The sequence below is a fragment of the Podarcis erhardii genome, assembly GCF_964252035.2.
Source record: "Podarcis erhardii genome assembly, chromosome: 3".
NCBI lineage: Eukaryota > Metazoa > Chordata > Lepidosauria > Squamata > Lacertidae > Podarcis > Podarcis erhardii.
Window position 1 is genome coordinate 59,172,648 of NC_138507.1, and position 24,654 is coordinate 59,197,301.

General features: G+C 42.0%; 1 protein-coding gene and 1 long non-coding RNA gene across 9 annotated transcripts in view; one reads left to right on the forward strand and one right to left on the reverse strand.

The window, feature by feature from the left end:
- The window catches only part of LAMA2 (laminin subunit alpha 2), a 374,353-nt gene extending 352,112 nt beyond the window's left edge, over positions 1 to 22,241 (forward strand). For all 7 annotated transcript variants that reach the window (XM_081856105.1, XM_081856106.1, XM_081856108.1 and 4 more), the window contains 9 exons: positions 663 to 839; positions 2,573 to 2,768; positions 11,390 to 11,502; positions 12,616 to 12,805; positions 14,121 to 14,276; positions 15,666 to 15,819; positions 16,702 to 16,832; positions 18,179 to 18,401; positions 21,846 to 22,241. In XM_081856105.1, the coding sequence (XP_081712231.1) occupies positions 663 to 839; positions 2,573 to 2,768; positions 11,390 to 11,502; positions 12,616 to 12,805; positions 14,121 to 14,276; positions 15,666 to 15,819; positions 16,702 to 16,832; positions 18,179 to 18,401; positions 21,846 to 22,003 (1,498 nt within the window). In that variant the 3' untranslated portion in view covers positions 22,004 to 22,241. The remainder of the gene's footprint in view (positions 1 to 662; positions 840 to 2,572; positions 2,769 to 11,389; positions 11,503 to 12,615; positions 12,806 to 14,120; positions 14,277 to 15,665; positions 15,820 to 16,701; positions 16,833 to 18,178; positions 18,402 to 21,845) is intronic.
- The window catches only part of LOC309338824, an 82,575-nt gene that overhangs the window by 52,446 nt on the left and 5,475 nt on the right, over positions 1 to 24,654 (reverse strand). The window lies entirely within an intron of this gene.

A 24,654-nucleotide genomic window follows, 5' to 3' on the forward strand; every position in this document is an offset into this window, starting at 1 on the left:
GGAAGGAAGGGGTGGGGAAATTGCCATGTGTGAGTGTAGCTTTCGATGGAAATCACAGCAATTAAGACGACACCACAAAGACCAAAGTAGAAATTATGTTTCTTTAGGGGGGAATCATTATTATTAGTCCAGAATTTTGGATAGGCCCTTTGTACAAAAGGACCTCCTGGTGCTAAAGCTAGTTGCTATATTGCCACTACAGGTGTACTTGGCTTTTGAAAATATATAATATACATCTTTCATGGATTCCAGCAGTCAGCATACTCAAGAGGCTTCACTGTTCTTCAGCAAGAGTGTAATAACTAGTGGGGAAAACCAGGAAAATAAAGAACCAAACAAAATGTGACCCCTTTCATTTTTTTTTTATCCTGGTGGGCCGTGGGAAATTATACTTTAGCACTAAAAGTAGCCTTGATTGTTTCTATCAGTAGTAATGCTGTCGGTCTGTAGGCTCTTCTTTTCAGTTCATCCACATACTAATTTCACTGATATTCTATTGGTTTGGAGGTTTTATTCAGCCAGAGCAGTTTGGGCTCTCATCCTGTAGCTCTTTAAACAAAGCAAAAACTGCATCCATCAGTGTTATGGTGCAGGCACGGCAGTAGGAGCATCAGTTTGGCTCGGGGTATTTGTGTATTAAGTCATTTTCATTGATTTTGCAGGCTGTTTGTGATCCAAGTAGATGAGGACAGAAGCCAGTCTCAAAGACTCCCGTCAGATCAACCTGTTTCCGTTAAGAAGCTTTTTGTGGGAGGGACACCACCTGAATTCCACATTGCTCCTATTAGGAACATACCTGCGTTTGATGGCTGCATATGGAACCTTGTCATAAATGCTGTGTGAGTATCTATTTTTTGTCAGGTTATATAAAGCAACCTATTGATATAAAGCTATGTTGCTTATAGAAACCAACTGATGTTATTCCACTGGTAGGCATATGATAGATAGGGATCTACTAGTAGGTCTCTCAGTAGGTCTTTGCAGTACATCCCAATCATTTAACAATAGCCAAAATAGCAATACTTTCCCCACCTATGTTAGACTGCTGAAATAAATAAAGCTAACCAGGAGTGGCTTTTTGTGTGAAAGGACTCTGGTATGGAAAACAAATTTCTATGGTCAGAATCTGCTCAGAGGCACCCTGTGCTTTAATTTTAACTGTGCCTCTGATAGGTAGATCTCCAGGTTCTAGTAAAAAAATAAATAGAAAGGAGATCCAACAAGCCTGAGTCCCCCCACCCCTGTGCCATTCTACATAACTAGGTCTTAAATTCTGACAATATGCGCTTGCCCATAATATGATATAAGGTTGCCAGCTGAGCAATATTTGCCTGGTCTAACCCAACCATTTGTGATATGCATCCGAAAGATGCCACACTCTTAATTTCCATGTTAATTTTTGACAAAGTAAACCAACCACAATGATAGCTGATGTTATTCCTGACACTTTAAAACACCAGATGGCTTGATGAAAGGAAAGTTCTGCTAGTCAGATCAGATGGGAAAAGTCAAGTTAATGGTGATTTTAAAAGAACTGAAAATGAATATATGAGAACTCTTTTAGCTGATGCTGAAATTTTATGATATTTGTATGCTGCTCCATAACGTAAAGCTATCTGGGTAGTGTGCAATGAACAATTATACACTCATTAAACACATGCAGAAATAATTTGTGGAACAAGATCTCTATTTGATGTCTATGCTTTTTCATATCTTCCGGCACATGTCATGTACTAGCTGAGGCACATGTTGAACAGAGTAATAGCCACGCCAGTGTTGTGCCAGGTCTCAAGCACTAGCAGCTGTCCAATTCAGTTCACAGAAGGGCCACACACAGCATGACATCTTAGCTCCAGGTTTACATGTTAGCTGAACCAGGTGATTTTCAACTGTATGATCAGCGATTCACTGAAGCATATATGTGTTACATGGCACTGTCTCTATGTACTAATGTTGGCAGCATTGAATGTGAGCAGAACCTGCTATGTACCTGAATTATAGGCTGCACATGGAGCTCCAACAATACATCAACTCTTGGAAATGTATGCTCACTAGGGGCAAGGGGCAGTAGTGGAAGGCACACCAGGGGAGCTGTTTGGCTTCCCCGGTGCATTTGCACTGTCCCACTGTGCCAACCTCACCTCTGCTTTGCATCTTCCCCTCTGTGTCCCAGGAGCAATATAGCTGAACGGCAGTCGGGGAAGCAGCACAGCCCCACTGCACTGTCCAATCCGGGTGGGTAGGTGGGGGGTAACTTTGTGTATTTTCAAAGGAAAAGGGAGGAAGCTTCATAGCTATATAGGGATTTGAACCTAGTTTTCCCAGTCTTCTTCAACACTACACACCGGCAGTTCACCATGGTGGTAAATGAAATTAAAGCCTTATAAAGAGAATCCAGAATTATCTCGGGAAATTGTGTGTTACATCAAGTTCATCAGATTAGTTCCTAATCCCTTCAACAACTGCCTCCAAAAAGGCAAACTGCACATTTAAAAATTATTGATCATGGTGAAAGTTTCCAACTGAAGAATTCCTGTTTTTTGACATCACTGACTTCATTGTCTTTCTTCAGTCCGATGGATTTTGCCCAGCCATTATCCTTCGAAAATGCAGATATTGGCCAGTGTCCTGATCAAGACCCACTGCATGAGAAAGAGGATGAGGATCACATCTCCCGTGCAACAGTTGTGATCCGTCCCGAACCAGATACTGCGGAAAAGATAGCGAGTGCAACATCTCCTCCGCCACCCCCTTTCCCACCTTCACATGTAAGTGTGCTTCGTTTCTATGATGTGATTGGGTGGGTGAGTTGGGGTTTTTTTTAAAAAAAAAAAATCACAGGTTTTTACCTGGCACTGGTAACTGCATAGTGATTATGCCGATGGTGCATGATCGACTTCTTGGATTCGCTAACTGAACACTTTGCAAATAGGGCTTCATATGGAGACTTTGTTCAACATCTCGGTGGTATCCCTCTTCTGGGCAATACAACAGGAACACAAAGCCTGCTGTTTCTGAACAAGCTGAATCTCTAATATGATCAGTTCATCCCAGTGGGAGGAAATCAAGATTGCACTAAGGCAGTCATTCCATCAGGGCAAGCATTCCCCCTGTGCCCTGTCCTGGGGGTTCTCAACATCCTCCCTCCCGAGCCAATTTGGGTGGGGGGCTGAAGACACACAGGAGGAGGAAGGAAGCTCCATTGTGCATGCAGTTGTTATCAGCTGGATCCCCCAAAATGCATTTGCCATAAGATCAATTTCAAGTGTTGTGGGTGTAGCTTTGTAGGTCTTGCTATACCACTCAGTGAGATTTATTAGTTGCTCATAGTTCCTGCTTAACTCAAAATGGTGAGTCTGCTGCCAGTTTTCAGCTGAATGATCAGTACAGAGGCATGCATAAGTTAGCACTTGTTGCTTCATTACTGTGGGAAACATTTAACTTTTATCACCAGCTTCTCAATTTCCATGGAAATCTGGATCAACTTTCGGTCCTTTGGGGTTCTTTCTGTCTCCTCTTTGGCCGTTCTCTGCTTTCTGAATTAAACCAACACAATGTATCCATGGATATCTGATGAAAAGCATGGGAACTTTAAAAAACAAACAAACAAATACAGTCCTAACAACAACCAAATCAAGGAGGTGACTAATGTGAGCTGCAACTTGAAGATATAAATTCCATTCATCACTATTGTTTTAGAGCAAAGCATAGGAATTATAGTATATAGTATATATTTAATATTTTTTAAAGTTAATTTTATACTCAAAATATCACTGGGAAACCTGGTCTTTATCCCTGCCTTCACCCTTGGTTCACCCTCATCAGAAACCTGTTCTAAGATGCAAATTTCACACAGCAGATATGAGGGTTCCTGTGCCTTTGACAACATTAGGAATCACCTTCCAGGAGAAAAAATATGGCTTTTCTGATGAAATTCCACCCGGACAGCAACTTGTGTTTGTGAGGTGAATACCACTGCAAAAAAGAATTCACCACTTCATTTTTACCGTTGTCACCTATCTGATACTTGTGCTTTTTCAGTTGCTTGTATATGAACCTGTCGTCTAAAGGGAGAAAGGCTTAGATTTTCATTACTCAATCTCTTCTCTTTTCCACTTTCAAAAGATAGAACTTATAGGTCAGAATGTCAGCATTTCAAACTTTGCTTGACACCTGTTTGTTAGTTTCATCAGATAGTCCTATATAAGCCACTGTGGAAAATCAAGCCAACATCTCTCCTTGTCCACTACAATCACCACATTATAGACAGAGGGTTGGGTCCTAAGACAGAGTAGAAGGACACATCTTTCCTGTCCTGTGCCCTCCCATGAACCCATGAAATGTATGTCCGCAGAGCGAGGGGATCCTCTGAACATTACAGACTGCAGTAGAAGAATAGAATTGCCAAAAGTCCAGCAGAGACAGCTTTTAAGAGCAGTGCATTTGTGGCTTTCTGGTGGACTAGTTTTGTGCATGACTTTTAACATATGGATCAGTCATTTTGAACTACTCTATGTAACTATTGCTAACTGTGTGCTTTAAAATGGTCTGTCTAAAGAAGAAGGAATTTAAAAGGATGATTTTCTAGCCGAGATCAATCTTAATAATAATAGAGGATGGTAGATGTGCGTTATTGATTCATAAATATGATATAGAACACTTTTCCTTCAATCCCACAAGGTGGCATAATGGTAACATGCATTTATTAATGCAATATTTTATTTTCCAGTTCTTTTTAAAACATATAGTTCAATAATATGTTGGGAATGCAAACAAGTTGAGCCAGATTTCCAACCAGAAGCTGGTGGTTTCAGTTTAAGCCATGCTACAGTTTATGCTAGTTTGTCATAGTTTTCCAGCTTGAAACAAGACCTAAAATGAATTTTCCATTTCACTTTCCTTTGCAGCCATGTAGCCAATCCATAAGTAGGTAGAACAGACTTGTCAGTTGTTCAATGTAAATGACAGGTGATATATCCAAATGGTATATTATAGCAAGAATAAAAGCAAGCAAAACCTTCACTTACTGCAGAAGTAAGATCAAGAGTTGCAAAACATATTTTGTAATAACTTTATTATCCAAAAAGCAAAAATGTAAAATGATAAAATTAACCACCACTTGTTGAACTTCAATATATTCAAAACACTGTACATGCTTAGCTCAGGAATGGGATAGAAAACTATGAAGGTGCTGTTGTACTCCAACTCCCTTCATCCTTAACCATTGGCCATCCTGGCTGGGCCTGATAAGAATTCAACACATCTGGAGGACCACAGATTCTCCATTCCTGATTTAATTGGGTAGATTAAGCTCTAATCTTAATCTAAGAGGCTACAGTAAGTAATAACACATTATATGTAGGGCCACCTCCGAAGACAGTTCAGAAACTTCAGCTGGTGCAGAATTTGGCAGATAGGCAGCTCACTAAAGCAAGACGGTCTGAGCATATAACTCCAATCCTGGCCCAACTACACGGGCTGCCAGTTAGTTTCCAGGTCCAATTCAAAGTGCTATAAAGCCTTTAAACAGCTCGAGAACACAATGCCTCAAGGACTGCCGATCCAGACCCAGCAATCATCATCTGAGGCCCTTCTTTGTGTGCCTACTCCACAGGGTGTCCAGAGGGTGGCAACACAAGAATGAACTTTTTCTGTGGTGGATCCCCATTTGTGGTATGCTCTCCCCAGGGAGACTCACCTGGCGCCCTCATTACATATCTTTAGGCACCAGGTGAAAACCAGGCTTCAAGCTGAATAACATTCTATGGCCTTTTAAATGTGGTAGAGTGGTTTTTGGTTTGTTTTTGTTTTAATATATATTTTGTGCTTTCATTTTGTATTTTTATGTTGTGAACTGCCCTGCGATCTTCAGATGAAGGGCGGTATACTAATAAATAATAATAATAGATTTTGTTAGTCCACTGACATAATTATTTTTTACAATATGAGAAGTTCTGTGTTCATATACCAGTCAAACTGGAATATGAATCATAGAATCATAGAGTTGGAAGAGACCACAAGGGCCATCGAGTCCAACCCCCTGCCAAGCAGGAAACACCATCAGAGCACTCCTGACATATGGTTGTCAAGCCTCTGCTTAAAGACCTCCAAAGAAGGAGACTCCACCACACTCCTTGGCAGCAAATTCCACTGTCAAACAGCTCTTACTGTCAGGAAGTTCTTCCTAATGTTTAGGTGGAATCTTCTTTCTTGTAGTTTGGAACCATTGCTCCGTGTCCGCTTCTCTGGAGCAGCAGAAAACAACCTTTCTCCCTCCTCTATGTGACATCCTTTTATATATTTGAACATGGCTATCATATCACCCCATAACCTCCTCTTCTCCAGGCTAAACATGCCCAGCTCCCTTAGCCATTCCTCATAAGGCATTGTTTCCAGGGTTTTGACCATTTTGGTTGCCCTCCTCTGGACACGTTCCAGTTTGTCAGTGTCCTTCTTGAACTGTGGTGCCCAGAACTGGACACAGTACTCCAGGTGAGGTCTGACCAGAGCAGAATACAGTGGCACTATTACTTCCCTTGATCTAGATGCTATACTCCTATTGATGCAGCCCAGAATTGCATTGGCTTTTTTAGCTGCCGCGTCACACTGTTGGCTCATGTCAAGTTTGTGGTCAACCAAGACTCCTAGATCCTTTTCACATGTACTGCTCTCAAGCCAGGTGTCAGCCATCTTGTATTTGTGCCTCTCATTTTTTTTGCCCAAGTGCAATACTTTACATTTCTCCCTGTTAAAATTCATCTTGTTTGTTTTGGCCCAGTTCTCTAATCTGTCAAGGTCGTTTTGAAGTGTGATCCTGTCCTCTGGGGTGTTAGCAACCCCTCCCAGTTTGGTGTCATCTGCAAATTTGATCAGGATGCCCTTGAGTCCATCATCCAAGTCGTTGATAAAGATGTTGAATAAGACCGGGCCCAAGACAGAACCCTGTGGCACCCCACTAGTCACTCTTCTCCAGGATGAAGAGGAACCATTGATGAGCACCCTTTGGGTTCGGTCAGTCAGCCAGTTACAAATCCACTGAGTGGTAGCATAATCAAGACCACATTTTACCAGCTTCTTTACAAGAATATCATGGGGCACCTTGTCAAATGCCTTGCTGAAATCAAGGTAGGCTACATCCACTCCGTTCCCTTCATCTACCAGGCTTGTAATTCTGTCAAAAAACGAGATCAGGTTAGTCTGACATGACTTATTTTTCAGAAATCCATGCTGACTATTGGTGATCACATGAGTGCATGCTTTGTATACAGACCCAGATTTATTTCCTGCTATCCTTTAGAGTAGATAATACTCTGCTTGATGAACCAAATGATAGTATTTTCGTCTGTCTTCTAAACAGTTTACTATTTTAGTGGAATGATGCCATTAAGAAGGTAATGGTTTTATATATGCTGAAAAGCTGACATAGCTAAGATTTCTGACAGTTTCTGCCGCAATGTCCAAGCAAGGAAGATGAATACTTCAGTAAGATTTCTTTTATGTTGAGGTGATATCAATTGTCCCTTGAAGTATCATTTTCAGGTAAAAAATAATGGATCCTACTTTATTCAGAATGCCTAATATTCTTAAGTAGTGCATAGATTCCAAAAGGCCTTTACTATGGAAATAACAAAATGTGTATTTGTTTTGAAAGTGGCACAAGAGACACTTGGTGTTTGCTGCAACAAGCACAGATACCATTTTAAAATGTGTTACTATTGAAATGGTTATTAGGTGACTTTAAACATGAGGGAATGTTCACACTTCTCAATGCTTTATTAGACCAATGTAATTTCATTTTATATTCATCAGCCTGACGATTATATCTTTAGTGTTGAGTCATCTGAGCAGTGAATGTCTTAGATACTTCTGATATATTTCACAATGTACTGGTTATGAGCTTAGCCTTTTTCACTTCATTCTACATAGACGGCTTTCAGAGCAACTGTAACCCCTGATCAGTTCCACTGGGAACAGCATCCTGAGAGAGGGCTTTCTCTGTGGTTGCTCCTAAATTATGATACTCTCTCTCTCCACAGAGGTACCATATTTACTCGAGTCTAATGCACCATCGAATCTAATGCGCACCTCAGGTTCCAGAACCTTGAAACCAAAAAAAGTATTTACTGTTGAATGTAAATGTCCCCTCAAATCTAATGCGCACCTTAATTTTCGCAACATAATTTGGCCAAAAAAAGGTGAGCATTAGATGCGAGTAAATACGGCATGTTTAGCATCTTTATTGTATAGATTTCCCCATATGCTCTTTACCTTGGCCTTTGACAGTTAAGCTGCTTTTGGGAGTGGGGGATTGCAACCCACCTCTTTTGCTGGCCTGATATTCCCTTGTTCCATTTTGGAATGTTTTTATGTTTGTTTGTTTTTAAAAATGTGATTTTTATCAGTTTTTAAATGTATTTATGGTGAAGGGTGGGTGATAAAGCTAGCTAGCTAGCTAGCTAATTAATTCCATGATGCTGGAGTGATCATGGTGTGCTTCTGACAGGAGAGGTGAAGGGCCCTATGTGGAGCACAAAATGGTGGAAAATTATTATCTCCCACCCTCCAACCTTCTGCTCCAGGCAGCAGCAGGAGGCAGGGCTGCACATGCCACAGAAAACACACCACTCTGGGCCCCAGTGAGGATTGGCCAATTTTGTTTGCTCCTGGAAAGGATTTCAGCTGCTGGAGTTTATTTGCTGTTGCTTTGTCCTGTATTTTATGTTGCAGGTTTAATGCAGGCATAAACAAAGCTTAATTTGCATTTTGAATATGGATCGTCTTCATTTCTGAGGAAGAAGATTTTAAAAATAATAAACTAATAACTTGAGGTTGGGCGTTCTGGATATTAGAGTCCTACAGTAGCTCTCTTTCTGCTGCAAACACTATAGTGTGTGTGTAGCGAGACAACTTCAGTGATTGCTGCTTCTGCCTCATGTTATTTACTGCTTCTTAGGACTTGCTTGCTGCTGAAGTGAAGAGCGCCAACATTTCAGCTGACTTTGGCACTGTGACGGTATCTCCCAATGTTTTTCCCAATTTCCCCCACCCTGGTTTTATTTAACACTGCTAGATGCTGCAGTGCTGTTTCACAGTGATTTTATCTTCTTGCTTTGCTACTAAATGGCTTTTTCTCTTCCCACCCACCCACCCGCTGTAGTGCAGCTTTGCAGACGAATGTGTGAGACAGTCAGACAGCAGTCTTCCCATTTGCTCAAACTGCTCTACTGAAGGTATCAATTTCCTGTCTCACAGGAAATGTCACATCAATAAGATTTCAGCTAAAAGAATTAATTAAAAGGTTCATTCTTGAAGCTGTTCTTCGGCGTACATGGTTGTAAAGTTTCAGTCTTTTCAAAAAGCTATACGTTCCCATTCCAGTAACATTTCTAATAAACATGAATGCTTTCATCTTCTCCCTCTGGACATTTTTGGTCCATTGTAGTATTTAATATAATTTGGGTTTCACTAAGCATCTTTATATTCTTTCCTGGTCCATGCCAATCAAATGGTGGAGGGCCCGTATATGCTGTTATCTATACACCTAGTTTCAAGTTGCAACTGACAGGAAAAAAATATATGCAACTCTGTTAAAATAGATGTGGACCTGAATGTGCAGGAGCGTGAGATTTCCCTTTGCCAATGGTCAGTTGCTGAAGGACTAGCCTCACACATTTGCAACAGGGCTCTTCCAGACGTCCTCCTGACTTGACTTTCTGGTTCATAGCAGGACATGCAGCAAAAAGTACCTCAAAAGAAAAAAATCTTCCCTTTGTGGGGGTCTAGGTGAACCTGGTTGTTCAGGACATAATAGCAGCCTGCATAGATATTGCTGGTTCATCTGGAGCAGCTGCAGAAACCATAACTGGCACTCTGAACGTGCAGATTTTCAGTGACCAACGCTTTCATTCAGAACATCAATTTCTCTGAAAGCCCTGTGTCTGGAAGTGCCTTTAACATCTTTGTGCTCTTTCTCTTTGTGCCCTTTCTCTTTTGAAGAGAATGTTTATTCCCAAAAAAACCCCATTTGAAAGCCGATACCCAGATCATTGTGATTGGTTGCATGTTGCTGAAGCATAAAAGAAAGGAGATTCCTCTTTAAAGTGTAAATGTCTTGTTTCCTAATGTATAATTGATGGTGTTTTGAAAATGTTTTATGGACAGAACTCCAAACATTGCAGTCTAATCTCCACTGAATTAGAATAAAAGCAGACGAAAATGGTTACCCGGGGCTATTAAACAAAATGTTTTGTACTATGTATATTTGGACCTATTTTTGCCCTGAAACATTTTTCTCTTGTGAATTGCTTGTGTCAGCCTATTCATTTATCCTCTTCATAGCATATCCACTAGAAGCAGAAAACATATATGGCATTCATGTTCATGTGGTTCTTTAGTACATGACACCGATTTACTTATGTCTGTAGCTAGAGTGTCAAATGTAAAAAGAAGAGTTTTCACATAAAATTTAAGAAGGAATTCCACAGTCTTCAGCATGCTTCTGCATAAGTTGCCAGAACCCACAGGGGAACTCAGGTCCTGCTCCTCACCTCAGGTTTTCCACAGGAATCTGGCTGGCCATAGTGAAAACAGGTAAAGGTAAAAAGGTAAAGGGCCCCTGGACGGTTAAGTTCAGTCAAAGGCGACTATGGGGTTGCGGCGCTCATCTCGCTTTCAGGCCAAGGAAGTCAGCGTTTGTCCACAGCTTTCCAGGTTATGTGCCCAGCATGACTAAACCGCTTCTGGCGCAACGGAACACCATGACAGAAACCAAAGCGCACAGAAACACCACTTACCTTCCCGCCACAGTGGTACCTATTTATCCACTTGCACAGGCATGCTTTTGAACTTCCAGGTTGGCAGGAGCCTGGGACAGATCAACAGGAGCTCACTCCGTTGTGAGGATTCAAACCGCCGACCTTCCGATCGGCAAGCCCAAGAGGCTCAGTGGTTTAGACCACAGTGCCACCCACGCCCCTAGTGAAAACAGGATGATGGACTAGATGGGCTATTGGGCTGATCCAGCAGGGCTTGTCTTATGTGCTTATGACATAAAAAGCTGAGTTTGCTTCACTCACCTAACCTATGATGATGTTTTAGCTGGTATGCCCCCAAAAGCAGATGTAGAATTGGGTCTGGTGCATAGATGCAGCACTACTTACTTCAGCTTTAAAGCAAAAAGGCAAGCACACAAAGAAAGAGAAACATTGTTTTAGGATGCATCTCCTGTGTTGTTCAAAGTGAATTCTGCTGTTTACAAAACTGAGATACTGGCATGATCCACCCGTCATACAAAATGTGACCTGCTTTCCTTAAGAGTGTGTGGGAAGGGCTCCATGCTAACTAATAGAGCACGATGAATAAGAGATGATGGCGGTGTTTTGTTTTGCAGGAACACTGTGCTGCTGATGTGGAGCCAATTACCTTGGAAGGCGGCAAGCAATTTGGCCTCTCAAGGAACAGTCATATTGCAGTTGCATTTGATGACACCAAAGTTAAGAATAAGTATGTTCCATACTTTTGAGATGATATGGTGGTGAAACTCATTGTGGTAGTGTGGGATGAGTAATGCTGGGCATGCTTTTAGGCAGGACAGCCACAATTGAAGGAGCTGTACAAGTTTCTCTTCATTTCATGCTGCACAAAATGACCGTTTGAAATGTTCTTGTTCTTCTAAAACTCAGCTCAACAACGTTAGATGCTACACTTAGCAAGAATTCCATGTTAGACTTGAAGCTCCTTTCCTAAATCAGTGTAGCTCTTTAGTATGTGTCTCATTCCTGAAAAAGCCCAACAGAGCAAAAATAATAATAAAGCAAAAGTGCCAAGGAGACAGAATTAATTGGTCTATATTTAGCAAGTCACAGACAAGAACATTTCTGTGTTGCTGGAAGTCACTAATTTCCTAGAATTATTTAAACTGCAATCTATGGGCACTTAAAGCTGCAATCCTATAGACACTAAATCCTATGGGACTAAGAATCATTAACATCAACAGGAATTGTTTCTGGGGAGATATACATAGGATTACACTATTAAGAATCTTTTTTACAGTAAATATTTTGAAGTATGAATTTACACTTTTACATATAAACTGATATTTAGAACATCAGTTTCAGTTTCAATTATGTATATAGAAGGCAGCCTCAGAGTCTTCCATGAGGGTTTTTTTAATGTTCTTTGGATGCTAATTATTGTTTGAATTTATCTATTTTATGTTTTTCATTTAAGGGTGTGGACCCAGACTTGCTTTTGGATAATGGAATGGCTAACCCCATTCTACTCAGAACTCACACCTATCCAGTTCAGTAAACTGAAAACCTGTTTGCTCTTAAAATGATCTATTGGCCTTTTGTGGGCATAGCGACAAGTTTTTATCCCTTATTTTTCTGCACCACATAAAGATGATATCGTTCTAGCTCTAAATCAAGTCTATGCAGTAAGTGCATGAATACTGTATCCATACACCTTGGCAAGTTCAGAAATAGGAAATGGGTATCTTAGGTTTATTTGTCTTATAAATAATGTTGCCTTTAGCGATGTTAGTTTTATGACGAAGAGTGAAAGATAAAGCAGATTAATGCTTCCCGACTTTGTGGTCTTTTTCCAAATGTATAGACTTACCATTGAATTTGAAATCCGAACTGAGGCTGAAAATGGGTTGCTCTTCTATATGGCTCGGATCAATCATGCTGATTTTGCCACCGTTCAAATAAAGAATGGCTTTCCATACTTCAGTTATGACCTGGGCCATGGGAACACCAGCACAATGATTCCTGAGAAAATCAATGATGGCCAGTGGCACAAGGTATAGAGCAATGATGGTCAGCACCTATAGAATTAGGTTATATGTGGAACGGGGAAGGGAATACCAAATGAGGAAGCATTGTAGAAGGAATAGATTGGATCGAATCTTAGCTGTCCATAAATGGAATGACTTCTTCTGACATTTTTGACCCATTGAAGGGATGGATCCCATTGGCAGAAGTGGATAGTATCCCCCCCCCCAGTCCAACCCTCTCTCTAGAGCAGATTCCTGGACATTGCCTGGAACTATAGGGGAAGGTGGGATTGGCAGGAAGCTGTCACCAGTTTGAGCAAAGTCTGGATCCAAATCAAGCAAGGCAGCAAAACAAGAGACACATGAATATTCTCATAGGGTTTATTCAAACACAAATGTCATGTGTATTGCAAATGTTGCTATTCACCAGAAGTCCTAGTTATTAGCTTCTGATTGACTTCTGTTGAAAGCAGAATGCTCAGCCAGTTTCGCCCCTGCCTGCTTGCTTGCTCACTTGGATTAATGTGTTTTCTAAAAGAGCAAACAGTACTATTCCACACCATTACTAGTATTTCATGGAACATAAGACTATCAATAGCTATTAGCCACTGCTAGAGGGAGGGTGCCTCTGAAGACCACAAGTCAGGAGAATGTTGTCATAAAAACTCTGTGGTTATTATGATTGCTTATGCAATGTCTTACGAATACATGCCATTTTCCTAAGCACCTCAGTCCTCAGAATATAACAGTGCAATCCTGAGCGTGTTTGTCAAAAGCAGACACCAATAGACCTTACTTCTGTGAAGGATTTCAGTCTAAGGGTGCAGAACTATAGTCACCTCAAAGCAAATCCCAGGGAATATTGTGGAACTTATTTCTGAGTAAACATGCATAGGATTGCACTGCACACAGTAGAGGACACTGTGGTGAGGCTTGCCACTCATCCGACCTCCCATAAGTTGTGTAGAGTGAGACTGGCAAGGTGGCAATGGCAAGATTCCTTGATCCAAACACACCACGTCAACCTCCCTGCTGCCTCCGCCACTCTCTTCCTGTAAGCTGCGGCAAAGAGACCAACCAGCAGTCAAGTGGCACATCGCCACCACGCCATCTGCTACTGACAGCACGCGATCCTATTAAGTGAAAGGAAGGTAACTTAGCATTCGTTAAAAATGAGGGATGTTGCATCACAAACCAAATCATATGCATGTTAACTCAAAAGTAAATTCCACTGTGTTCAATGGGATTGCTCTCAAGCAGTATGAATAGGATTGCAACCTAGATATAGTGGTGGTGGCGGTGGCGGCAGTAGCGATGTACTAAACTTCTATCTTTTTTCCAGATAAAAATATTCCGAACCAAGCAAGAAGGTGTCCTTTTAGTTGATGGTGCTACAAACAGGACCAGAAGCCCAAAGAAAGCTGACATTTTGGATGTAGTGGGGATGCTGTATGTTGGAGGATTGCCAATTAATTATACAACTAAAAGAATTGGTCCCGTAAGTAAAGACGACTTTTTGTGTTTTTTAAAAAATCCTAACCCATTGTTAGTTATGTGTTCCGTGACACCACTTGTCAGGCACATGGTGTAGGGTGACAAGGATGAGCATTTTGCTTCTGGTGTCCTTTAAAAGACTTGAGGTACTCTGTTCAAAAACTGCATCCTTAACCTCCCCTTTGAGGCTGAGTAACTTATTCCTTTCCCAGCAATGCCCATCTGCAGGGGCTAGCAATGCTGGCATGGGGAACATCATTCAGGTGGTCCAAGCTGTTTCTCTGGTCCAAGGTGTTACCAGAGTGGTATGCATCCATCCATGAGGAAGCAGGTCCCAAGGTGTTCCAGTAATGCCTGAGCTGAGTCCTGTAGCTGATGTCATGGTGGGGCAGTGTCACAGGTGGGAACACCAGATTGATTCTGCCATTGCCCCATCCCACCTTCTATCTCCAAGGAAGCAGCAGCAGAAGGTCAGGTGAGTGTTCCAGCCCCACCAATCGCTGCTGGCATCTACCCAGGAAACATGAACCAGAGTTTCTGAGAAAAGAATCTCTACACTGCCAGTTCAAGGCCTTTGTGTCACAGAGAACTTGGTAGTAATGTGGCTGTGCTGGCCTCTCCTCACACTATCAAGACACATTTCACAGTGGGTTGTATGCTGGCCCAGTGAGTGAACTCCTTAAGTTACAACCTAGCCTTCACACCAATATTCCACATGTATCTTTTTTATTTTTAAAAAAATCAGCAACTGCATACTGTATTTATATATAATACAAAAAAAATCTCCTAAAAATCTAAAACACAAAATAAAAATTAGAAGTTTAATCTTTGGCTGTCTTGGAAAGGTGTCTGTTTACCTGATTGTTGAAGACAAAAGAATCTATTTGCATAGGAAAAAGAATAAATCAGTTGACAGACAGATTTATCATTGAACAGTAGAGGTTACATGGCTGCATTCTTGTCCAAGAGATGTAGAAATGCTAGCAATAGTAATCTCAAAGCACACTTTTGTGATGTGGAAAATATGTTCTACCCAGGAAAAATATTACATTTTATATTCCTAATGTAATTTGGCAAGCTATTATACCACACATTTTCTGTCACCTTTGCTTAAACTTAGAAAACTGTGACCCACATTCTGTGTAATCTAAACCTTAGAATATCCTCTAAGCAACGTGATTCTGCAGAAAATTAAAGGATATTGCCCCATTAATGCCTGGGTTTTTTTTGTATAGGAGTCATGTAATCAGTCTTGTTCATTTCAGAAAGCCAAGAACAATGAATTAAAAATGCTAGCTACTCGCCAATGCCATATCTCTGACTTTTTCAGTTGTGGGATGAAAGGATTTTAGATAGCTGTGCATATACTAACACCTTTTTCACCCTTACTCAGGTTGTCTATAGCATTGATGGATGCATGCGAAATTTCCAAATGACAGAGTCTCCTGTTGACCTGGATAATCCTACCTCCAGCTACAATGTTGGAAAGTGCTTTGCCAATCCACAGAAAGGAACATACTTTTCAGGAACAGGGTTTGCCAAAACAGGTAACATTATGTGAGGTTTTATTCCAAAATGGAGCACCAGGGGATTGTTACAATTGTTCTTCAGAAATCATGGTTGGGCCCTCCTAAGAAGACAGTTGCCTAGGGAGGTATGAATATATCGGAGCATAAAGGCTGAGAAGTGAAGAAGCAAAATGAAAGAAATATAGATTTTTATGATGGCCCACAGGGATTGCTACCTGTGCAAGGTTTGTTGAAATGTACTTTGTTCAACAGCAGTAATATCAGGTCTTCCAAAGGATTGTGGCTATGATTAAATTTACAAAAGTTCTTTTAATGAATGAAAGAATAACAAGAGTGTCATTTAAAAGAACTTATGCAGTTATAACTATAAACCCCACAACAATTCTAAAACATTGATATATCTGTTTAAATAATCTTATTTTATTTTATCAAAGAACATGACTTGGATTCTAACTTTCCTCCCTTGAGTGCAGCAGAATTCACATTCATGGAACAAGGCTTCCCCCTGCCCTCCCCTTCAGCTTCTGCACTCCCAAAATCGCATTGAACTCTTATATGAACAGAAATGTTCCTATGGTGACAGGCTTATTAAACCCCCAGAGGCATTCAAGACAGACTGATACCAACAGATTGTCTCTCAAGACAGATGGATACCAACATTTTATGTCCTCATCCTTTATCTTCTACCTTGCTCAGATAGTAGAGCCCATTGAGGCCCTCAAGCCCAGGCTGAAAGCCAGTCTTCCATTGCTGGCAAATTAACCATTTGTTGAAGGAAAGGGCTTAGGAGTTCAGTGTACCTGTGCCCCATGTATTTTCTGTTACTGTGGCAACAACATTATTACTGGTGTTATTTCCAAGCCTCTGAACTTCACACAGCATTTCTTCCTCACTTCTCAGTTGGAGCATATAAAGTAGGATTGGATTTGCGAGTGGAGTTTGAGTTCCGCACAACTCGGACAAATGGCGTCCTCTTGGGGATCAGCAGCCAAAAAATGGATGGGCTTGGCATTGAGTTGGTAGATGAAAATGTGAGTATGGAGCTATGAGAATTGTTTCAGACAATCTTCTGTTTATCAACCACTTCATGTAAACCAGCTTTACCTAACCTGCTGACTTCTAGATTTTCTGGACTCCAACTCCTGTCAGCCCTAGCCAGCATGGCAAATAGGCATGGGGAGGAGTGACTGAGGTGAGCTGGTGCTGCGTACCTGGCTTCACAGCAGTGGAGTGCTGCTGCTTACTGGGAGGGGTGAGGCAGTGGGAGGGTGGGAGCACCAGATTGGTGTTATGTGGCTCATCACTCGAGCCAATCTCCCCTCCATCACATCCTGCTCTGCCCAGTAAACAGCAGCCTCCGTGCTGCTGGAAGGCCAGGTGCACAGCACCACACCTCCTCCTTTGCTGCTCCTGGTCAAGGATATGAGAGGAGTTGTAGTCTAAAGCACCTGGAGCTCGACAACAAGATTTTTGTCTTTATACCAGTACTAGGGCTAGGCGACATCATCAGTATACCATCCGAAACCGGTTTGAAGTACGTATCATGATAAGTTTCATCATTTTTGACCTGGCTATGCAAAAAAATCATGGTGTTTAGCTGAAAACCAGGTATCACCAAGGCACTCTCTACTTCTTGTTGAGGTCTTTGCAGGTCAACTGAAGAAGCCCAACAGGGTGTTTACATATGGGTGTCTCTCTGACTTGCAGGGCAGAGCCTGGCTGCTCTGTCCCACTTTCACATTTAGAATATCACTTTAGCACCTTACCAGCTTTGTAGGAATAGGATAACTAGATCCCTCGTGATGAAATTTCTGTTTGCCTTTCCAAACCTTATCACGGTTCTTCTAAAGGAAATTCTGCATAGAAACTATTATGTGCCACACATTGCAGTACAGTTAACGGAGAAACCCTTTGCAAGTTGGTCAAGTTCTCACAAACGCTTGGATCATCAAATCAGCTGCTGAAACAGTATTTTGCGTCTATTACCCATTTTAGTTTGGCAGCAGTAAATTGACAAACATTATGCCCATAATTTTGAGCTTTCCTGCCAAGATGGGTTCTAAAGCTGCAAATTAATTTCAAGTGGATCTTTGAGTACAGCACAAATTCATCCATTTATGTTGATTAAGTATTTAAACACTGTTTTAGCTGGAGAGGATAACCAAGCCACTACTGCCTTTAATGGGTTAGGATCTGCACCATAAACATGACATATAACAGTCTCTGCTTTTATACCTTGTATATCAACTCATAGCTTTAAGGCAGATCCCTTCTGACAGCATAGCAGCCAGCCTTGCAATTAGCAGATTACATTTTGTTTTGCTTTGTTTCTAGAGCTAATTGGTTTTCCTAATTGTTTCTGTAATTTGCTTGCCAGGTGATGTTCCATGTCGATAATGGCGCAGGTCGATTCTCTGCCATCTATGAACCTGCTGTTCCAGGTAGCTTGTGTAATGGAAAGTGGCACAGGATTATAGCACACAAGATGAAGCACCGTTTAATTCTGACAGTAGATGGCCACAACGTAGAAGGGATCAGTCCAAATGCAGCTTCCAGTTCAGCAGAGACTAATGATCCTGTCTTCGTTGGAGGATATCCTGGTGAGTACACAAACTCAACATCCAGTGATCGTCAAATAGGGTTTGTTTTTTCAATGTGTTTCATCCCTGATGGATGACCTCTGCAAAGAGCAGGACAGGGAGAGTGTCATCAGCTTTTGATACTGCATTCACCATAGTATCCTCCTGAACTGCCTCTATGGAATAGGAAATGGGACAACTATCACAGTGGTTCCAATCCTACCTTCAAGGCAGAGTCCAGGACATAGCCTTGGGAGAGTGCCTTTCAGCCCCCTACACTATTTCCAGCGCTATGTAATATCTATAGGAAGCCGCTGGAAGCAGTCATTAGGAGTTTCAGGGTGAGATGATATCAGTATGCTGATGACACTCAGCTCTATTTCTCCAGGACAACTCAGCGTGGAGAGATTGTGCAGTCCCTGGGCCATTTCTGGGATGCAGAGGTGAAATGGATGGTGAAAAGGAAGCTGAGCTTGAATCTTGAGTAGCTCAGTTGCCTGTAGCATTCCCCCCCCCCCAACTGAGCAGGTTTGTAGTTTGGAGGCGCTTCTGGGTCCAGCTGTGTCACTGGAGACTCAGCTACTGCAAGTACCTTTTTACAGCCATTTGAGGGTCAGGAAAGCCTTCCCACAGCGGTTCATCCACTGCTACTGCAATGCGCTCTATGGAGGGCTTCCGTGGCACTTGATCTTTTTTTGGGTGCCTGCTAAAAACATTCCTGTTTAGGCAAGCTTACCCAGATGCTTAGGAATCTGAGGTCATTTTAATCTGTTTTAGTGTTTTAACTTTTTGTATATTTTAAAGTAAGGTTGTAAATATCTGTTGATTTTATTGTTTTACGTTTTTGGAAACCCGTTGAGGGTGTTGTTTTAAACAATCAAGCAGTCTATGCATATTAAGAAAAATAAATAAATAAATAACAAAATCAGTGGAACTATCTTGTCTGGATCCCATGCTTCATGAGGGGGGAAAAACCAACCTGAAAAACAGCACCTGATGGTGAAAGGCGTAGTCCAGCCAGTTTGTAGTGAATCAAAACTATCCTAAACCACCAAATATTTAGCAGGTACACCGTTTGTGTAACAAGACCAGTTGGGATAGGAAACTTGTGATCTTACTGATGTTGTTGGACTAAGATACCTAGCAGCCCAAGCCAGCAGTGGCAACAGTCATAAATCAGGACCAACATCTGGAGGGCTACAAGTTCCCCACCTATATCATAGGTTATAAATGAAATAAATCAATCATAAAGCTCCAATTACCCTTCTTTATACTCTATTATTTTCTATTTTTTGTCATCAATAGCCATATATCTAGGCTCAGGCTTGGGTGATATTCCAGAGAAAGGGACTTGAAAAGTTGTGGGGGCAGACACACGGGTTGGGCAATGGCATTGCAAAGTTGAAACGGAGGGAAGACAAAACTACATTGGCCCTGGTCCCACAAGGTGCTGGGCTGAAATCACTGCCATTCCTGCTGGAGGAGCTGAACTGGTTTCACCCCAGTGCCTCGTGGGGCTGGGGTCAATGCAGCTTTGTCCTCCCGCCAGGCGCAAGAGCGTCTCTCCACCCCTGGAGGGAACAAGTTAGGGAGAGTGGCTCCCTCAAAGTCCAGCCTGCCTGAGCAGACACCACTCAGGCAAAGGCAGCCAAGCACATGGAGCCTGTTAAGCTTCATTCACATGGGCAGGGGAGGGCAGCAATCCACCTGCCCTGTCCTTTGGCTCACGGGGGGGGGGGGCTCCCTCCCTCAACACAGCTGCCTGCTCCTCAATGGAGAAGTGTAACAGAGCCCCCAACTTGCATAAGGTGGTGGTACGGTCTCTGCTAGACTTCTCCACTGAGGGGCAGGAAGCTGCACACCCCTCAATGGAGAAGTTTGAACGTGATGCTTATTCCTCCCTCCATTGTATGATGGCCAGAGTGGGATGGTGGTTTCACCCAGGGGTATATTGCAAGTGAAACCATAACCACTCCTGAGTCCCTCTGCCACCAGTGCCCAGCTGCAGCTTGTTTCTTCTTTGGCACACTGCGCACTGGTAGCAAAGGGATTCAGGAGCAGTGGCAGTTTCACCTGCAATACCCCACTGGGTGAAGCAGCCATTGCGCTCTGGCCCGCATACCAGTCCTGGGAGATGTATTAAAACATCACCCAGGCCTATACCTAACACCACAGAGCTAGTGTTTCTATACAGTCATACCTCGGGTTAAAGTAGCTTCAGGTTGAGCATTTTCAGGTTGCGTTCCACGGCGACCTGGAAGTAATGGAACGGGTTACTTCCGGGTTTCGCCACTTGCACATGCGCAGACGCTCAAAATGACATCACGCGCAGAAGTGGTGAATCGCGACCCGCACACACGGGTTGCGTTCTGCTCTGGATGCGAACGGGGCTCCGGAATGTACCCAGGAATCTCATCTAAATGCTGGCAAGTCAGCACATACCTGCACATGTGGTGGGAATGCCCTAAAGTTCAATCCTTCCGAGTATCAGTGCTGCAGGAAATTTCCAAAATAACAAAACGGGTAATAGACACTACTCTAGAAGTAGTCTTATTTAATATATTCCAGGAAAACCATACACACATGACAAGGAACTCATAAGTCACGTACTCACAGCAGCTAGAAATCCAAAGTACAAACCTAGACTTTGGAAGGGACCTATCAGGAATGAACATAGACCACTGGTACCAAAATGTATGGCAAACCACCTTACTAGAGAAGTTTACCAACAAACTTAAACTAGGCACAGGGACAAGCAAAGGAGGACGCCTTCACCATAGTATGGTTCCCCTTTATCACATACACAGCACAATATTCAAATCAATATGGCTAGCCGGACCCAACAACCTACCTCCCCATTCAATCAATCAACCTCAGAACCCTCTAATCTCTCGCATTATCAGTATAAATACATAAACAAAGGACCTACCCACGTGATGCTGACACAAATCCCTACACTAACACTAGGCAATAGAACGAAAGAACACCACAACACCATCTCTTTCCCCCAACCACAAGATGTCTATGACAAGTGTCTCCCAGTCCCACTAAATGTAAACTGAAAAAGACCATGAATTTAAAGTGGAGACAAAAGATGTGCCTTTCCCTGTTTATCTGTTAGTTTTTTGTGTGTTTTTTTAAAAAGTTAGGACACCTTCAGTACCACAAGAACAACTGTAGTGTGACTTGACAAAGTTTGTCTTTTGTAAGGTATGCATTATAAATTAAATATCTGGCATGTAGCCTAAGCCATTTCCCTTCCTGGTCCCTTAGCAGAAGTATCTGCTGGATCAGAAATACTTCCATGAGCATAAGGGCTCAATTGGATTCCACCTGCAGCTCACATTGCTTTCTACTCAAATGCTGCACAGAAAATGAAATATGAAGGAAATGTTTATTTTTAGGAGAGAGAGAGAGAGAGAGGTCTGAATAATTACCTTCGTTTTTTTCTTTCTTCCCTCACAGATGGACTGAACCAGTTTGGCCTGACCACTAACATCCGTTTCAAAGGATGCATTAGATCCATGAAGCTCACCAAAGGAACTGCTAAGCCTCTTGAGATTAACTTCAGCAAAGCCTTGGAGATAAAGGGAGTTCAGCCTCTATCTTGCCCTACAAATTAACAGGACATCATCCGACTCTGATATGAGCCTGACCACTTAAAACCAAAAAAAGTGCCTCAGATTTTTAAAGAATCCTATATATACACATTACCTCCATAATAAAAAGGCCCTTTTGCAAATATTTTGACTACAGCCTGTTACATAGTCAAAATGGTGCTATTTCAGGGTGTGCTTCTAAAACAAAATGTTAGATGAAGAACATTTTCCCCTTGGAATGAATAAAGTTGCAAGCTATTCATGTGTGATGTGTCAGTCTTTTCCCTGAGTTTGAAGTGAAATCTTTTTAGTATCATTTTGAGGAATGGAATTGTATTAACACAGACCCAGAGTCTTCAAGTACAAAATAGAGATATGGTTCAATTTGTATGGGCATGCTGAGATAAAGATAGCCAGTTTTATGTACCCCCCCCTTCTAGGGTTGGTTGCCAGTGGTAATGGGTAATGTAATTTCCCCTGGGGGTCTTTTCTCTGGGGATGACTATCTCTGGGACCTTTGGCCTCACTTCCACTTTTCCTTTCCACTCTGTGGCTGGAACAGGCCCAGCAGAACAATTTCATGTTTTAGCTTAGGATGGTTTGGGCTGTTATGGTAAAGTGGTAAAACAGATGAGCAAATAACGGGATCACTGGCTTCCTTCAAGGCATTTGTCATCCACATCAGGTTCTGGTGGGAGAAACAAAGACTTCATCGAAGGGCAGTGAGATTCACAGGCTTGATAAAGGTTTAATTGGAATAGAGAAACCACTTTAATATTCCTTGTGCTGTCATTACTTTTTGTACTGTGTAATAACAAACAGTATAGGTGCTTCTGGTCTGAAACTTGTAGTCTCATGGTCAGTATGCCCCTACAGTGAGATGCACGCAGCACGCCAGCATCTGGCGCTCACGCATGTCTCTGCAGGGGAAAGTGTGCTCCCTTTCTGTATTTGGTTGTAAGTCACTTTGTGTTGCCCTGGGCAAGATAAAGCAACTAAGTTTAATAAAGTTCACAGGAAATGGAGAAAGTGTATTGTGAAGAGGGTTTGGGCATCTTCTACAATTACATATGGAGAAGCCCAATGTGTTAGGCTTGTTTGTCTGGATCTAGGGTTGTCAAAACTAAGTCCACCATCACTGTGTCAGATTAATGAAAAAACTCAACAGTAAAGCTATCAGGACATTTTAAGATAACAGTATTGTTTGCCTGCTTCTGAATGTTTTCCATGCACTCTGCTAGTGTTTTCTATACTCTGTGTAACGCACTCTTTCCATGATATGCAGGACTCAAGGTTTTCTTTTGTGTGTCCGGTAGGGAGGGAGCTATGGGGATGACACTGTTCACTGCCTAAGGAATTTGTGCAATGTTGCTACAAAGAACATGTTGGATTGAAATCCTAATATATCATTTGAACAGCTTTATAATGTTCTGTGCTTTTTAAAAAATATATAGCTGCTCTTTGGGTACTCATGGTGCTGTAAGACAATAACACATTCCACATTCCACACATGGCATACTCATTTTCCTTTGCCAGATTACTTTATAGCATTAGAAAAATCAGCAGGTGAACCAATAATGAGTGACATTTGCATAAGTCATTAAACACATCAAACATTGTATTCCATACGTGCATATTTTAAATGGACAGTGGGAAAAGATGCAATGCAAAAGTTACAGAGAACTAGTATATTCCCTTTGGAGCAGAACAGCAAAATAAAGTAGATTAAAATGCCACCCGCTTTCTTTGTACTAAACAGCCCCTCAACCCACCAGGCTTCCAGAAGTATCCTACTCTTGGGTAGCAACACATTGCCTGCCTTCCAGGCTTATAATGCTTTTCCTTATGCGGAGTTTCACCTTAAACTAAAAACCTACCAGGTTGGCTACCTGCAGATACAGATTTTCCTTGCCAATCACTGGCTCTGCCCAGTGGGCCACATGAAGCCTCTCCAAACAAGAAATGTGCCAAACTGCTTATCTGCAATGAAGGTTTCACTATCCTGACAGCAAATAGCCTGGGGCTCAGCTAAGTTTCCAAGTTGTCCCTATAATCCCACAAACAAACAGAAATAAAAATTTGCATACTCATACAAGTATGATATACATTCCCCTGCCAGTAAAATATGCAAGAGTCTGTACAAATAAGGACCATAGACTCAGTCTAGGACAGAAAAGTCCAAATCATTCACACGTGTGTAGCCCAGCTCAATAAGGAACTATGTATGCCAACAATTTCTCCTTGCATGGTTTCCACATCTGATCCAAGAGCAGAACATGCAGAAGTTTAAAATCCACCAGGGGCTGGATTCAGCTTTTTCCTCCTCCACCAAGCAACTGGTTCACGGAATCTTAACCTTTTTAAAAACACTGAAGCCCTTTCCCCAGCCCAATCTGGAAATGCCAGTGATCAAATCTGGGCAAGCATGCGCTCTGTTCAGAGGACCACAGTAACTCAGTGATAGAAGGATCTATGGACATACATACAGAAGATACCAGGCCAGGTTTAACAGCCAGCATCTTCTTGTCAGAAGCCCCAGAAAGTCATAGTCAATACCACAGCCAATATTGAGCTAGATGGATCAATAGTCTGACTCACTCCCAAATGGAATCCAAGCACACGCAGTTAGATTGGGTCATCCTTCTGAGACTGGCTTCAGAAGTACAAAGAAATTG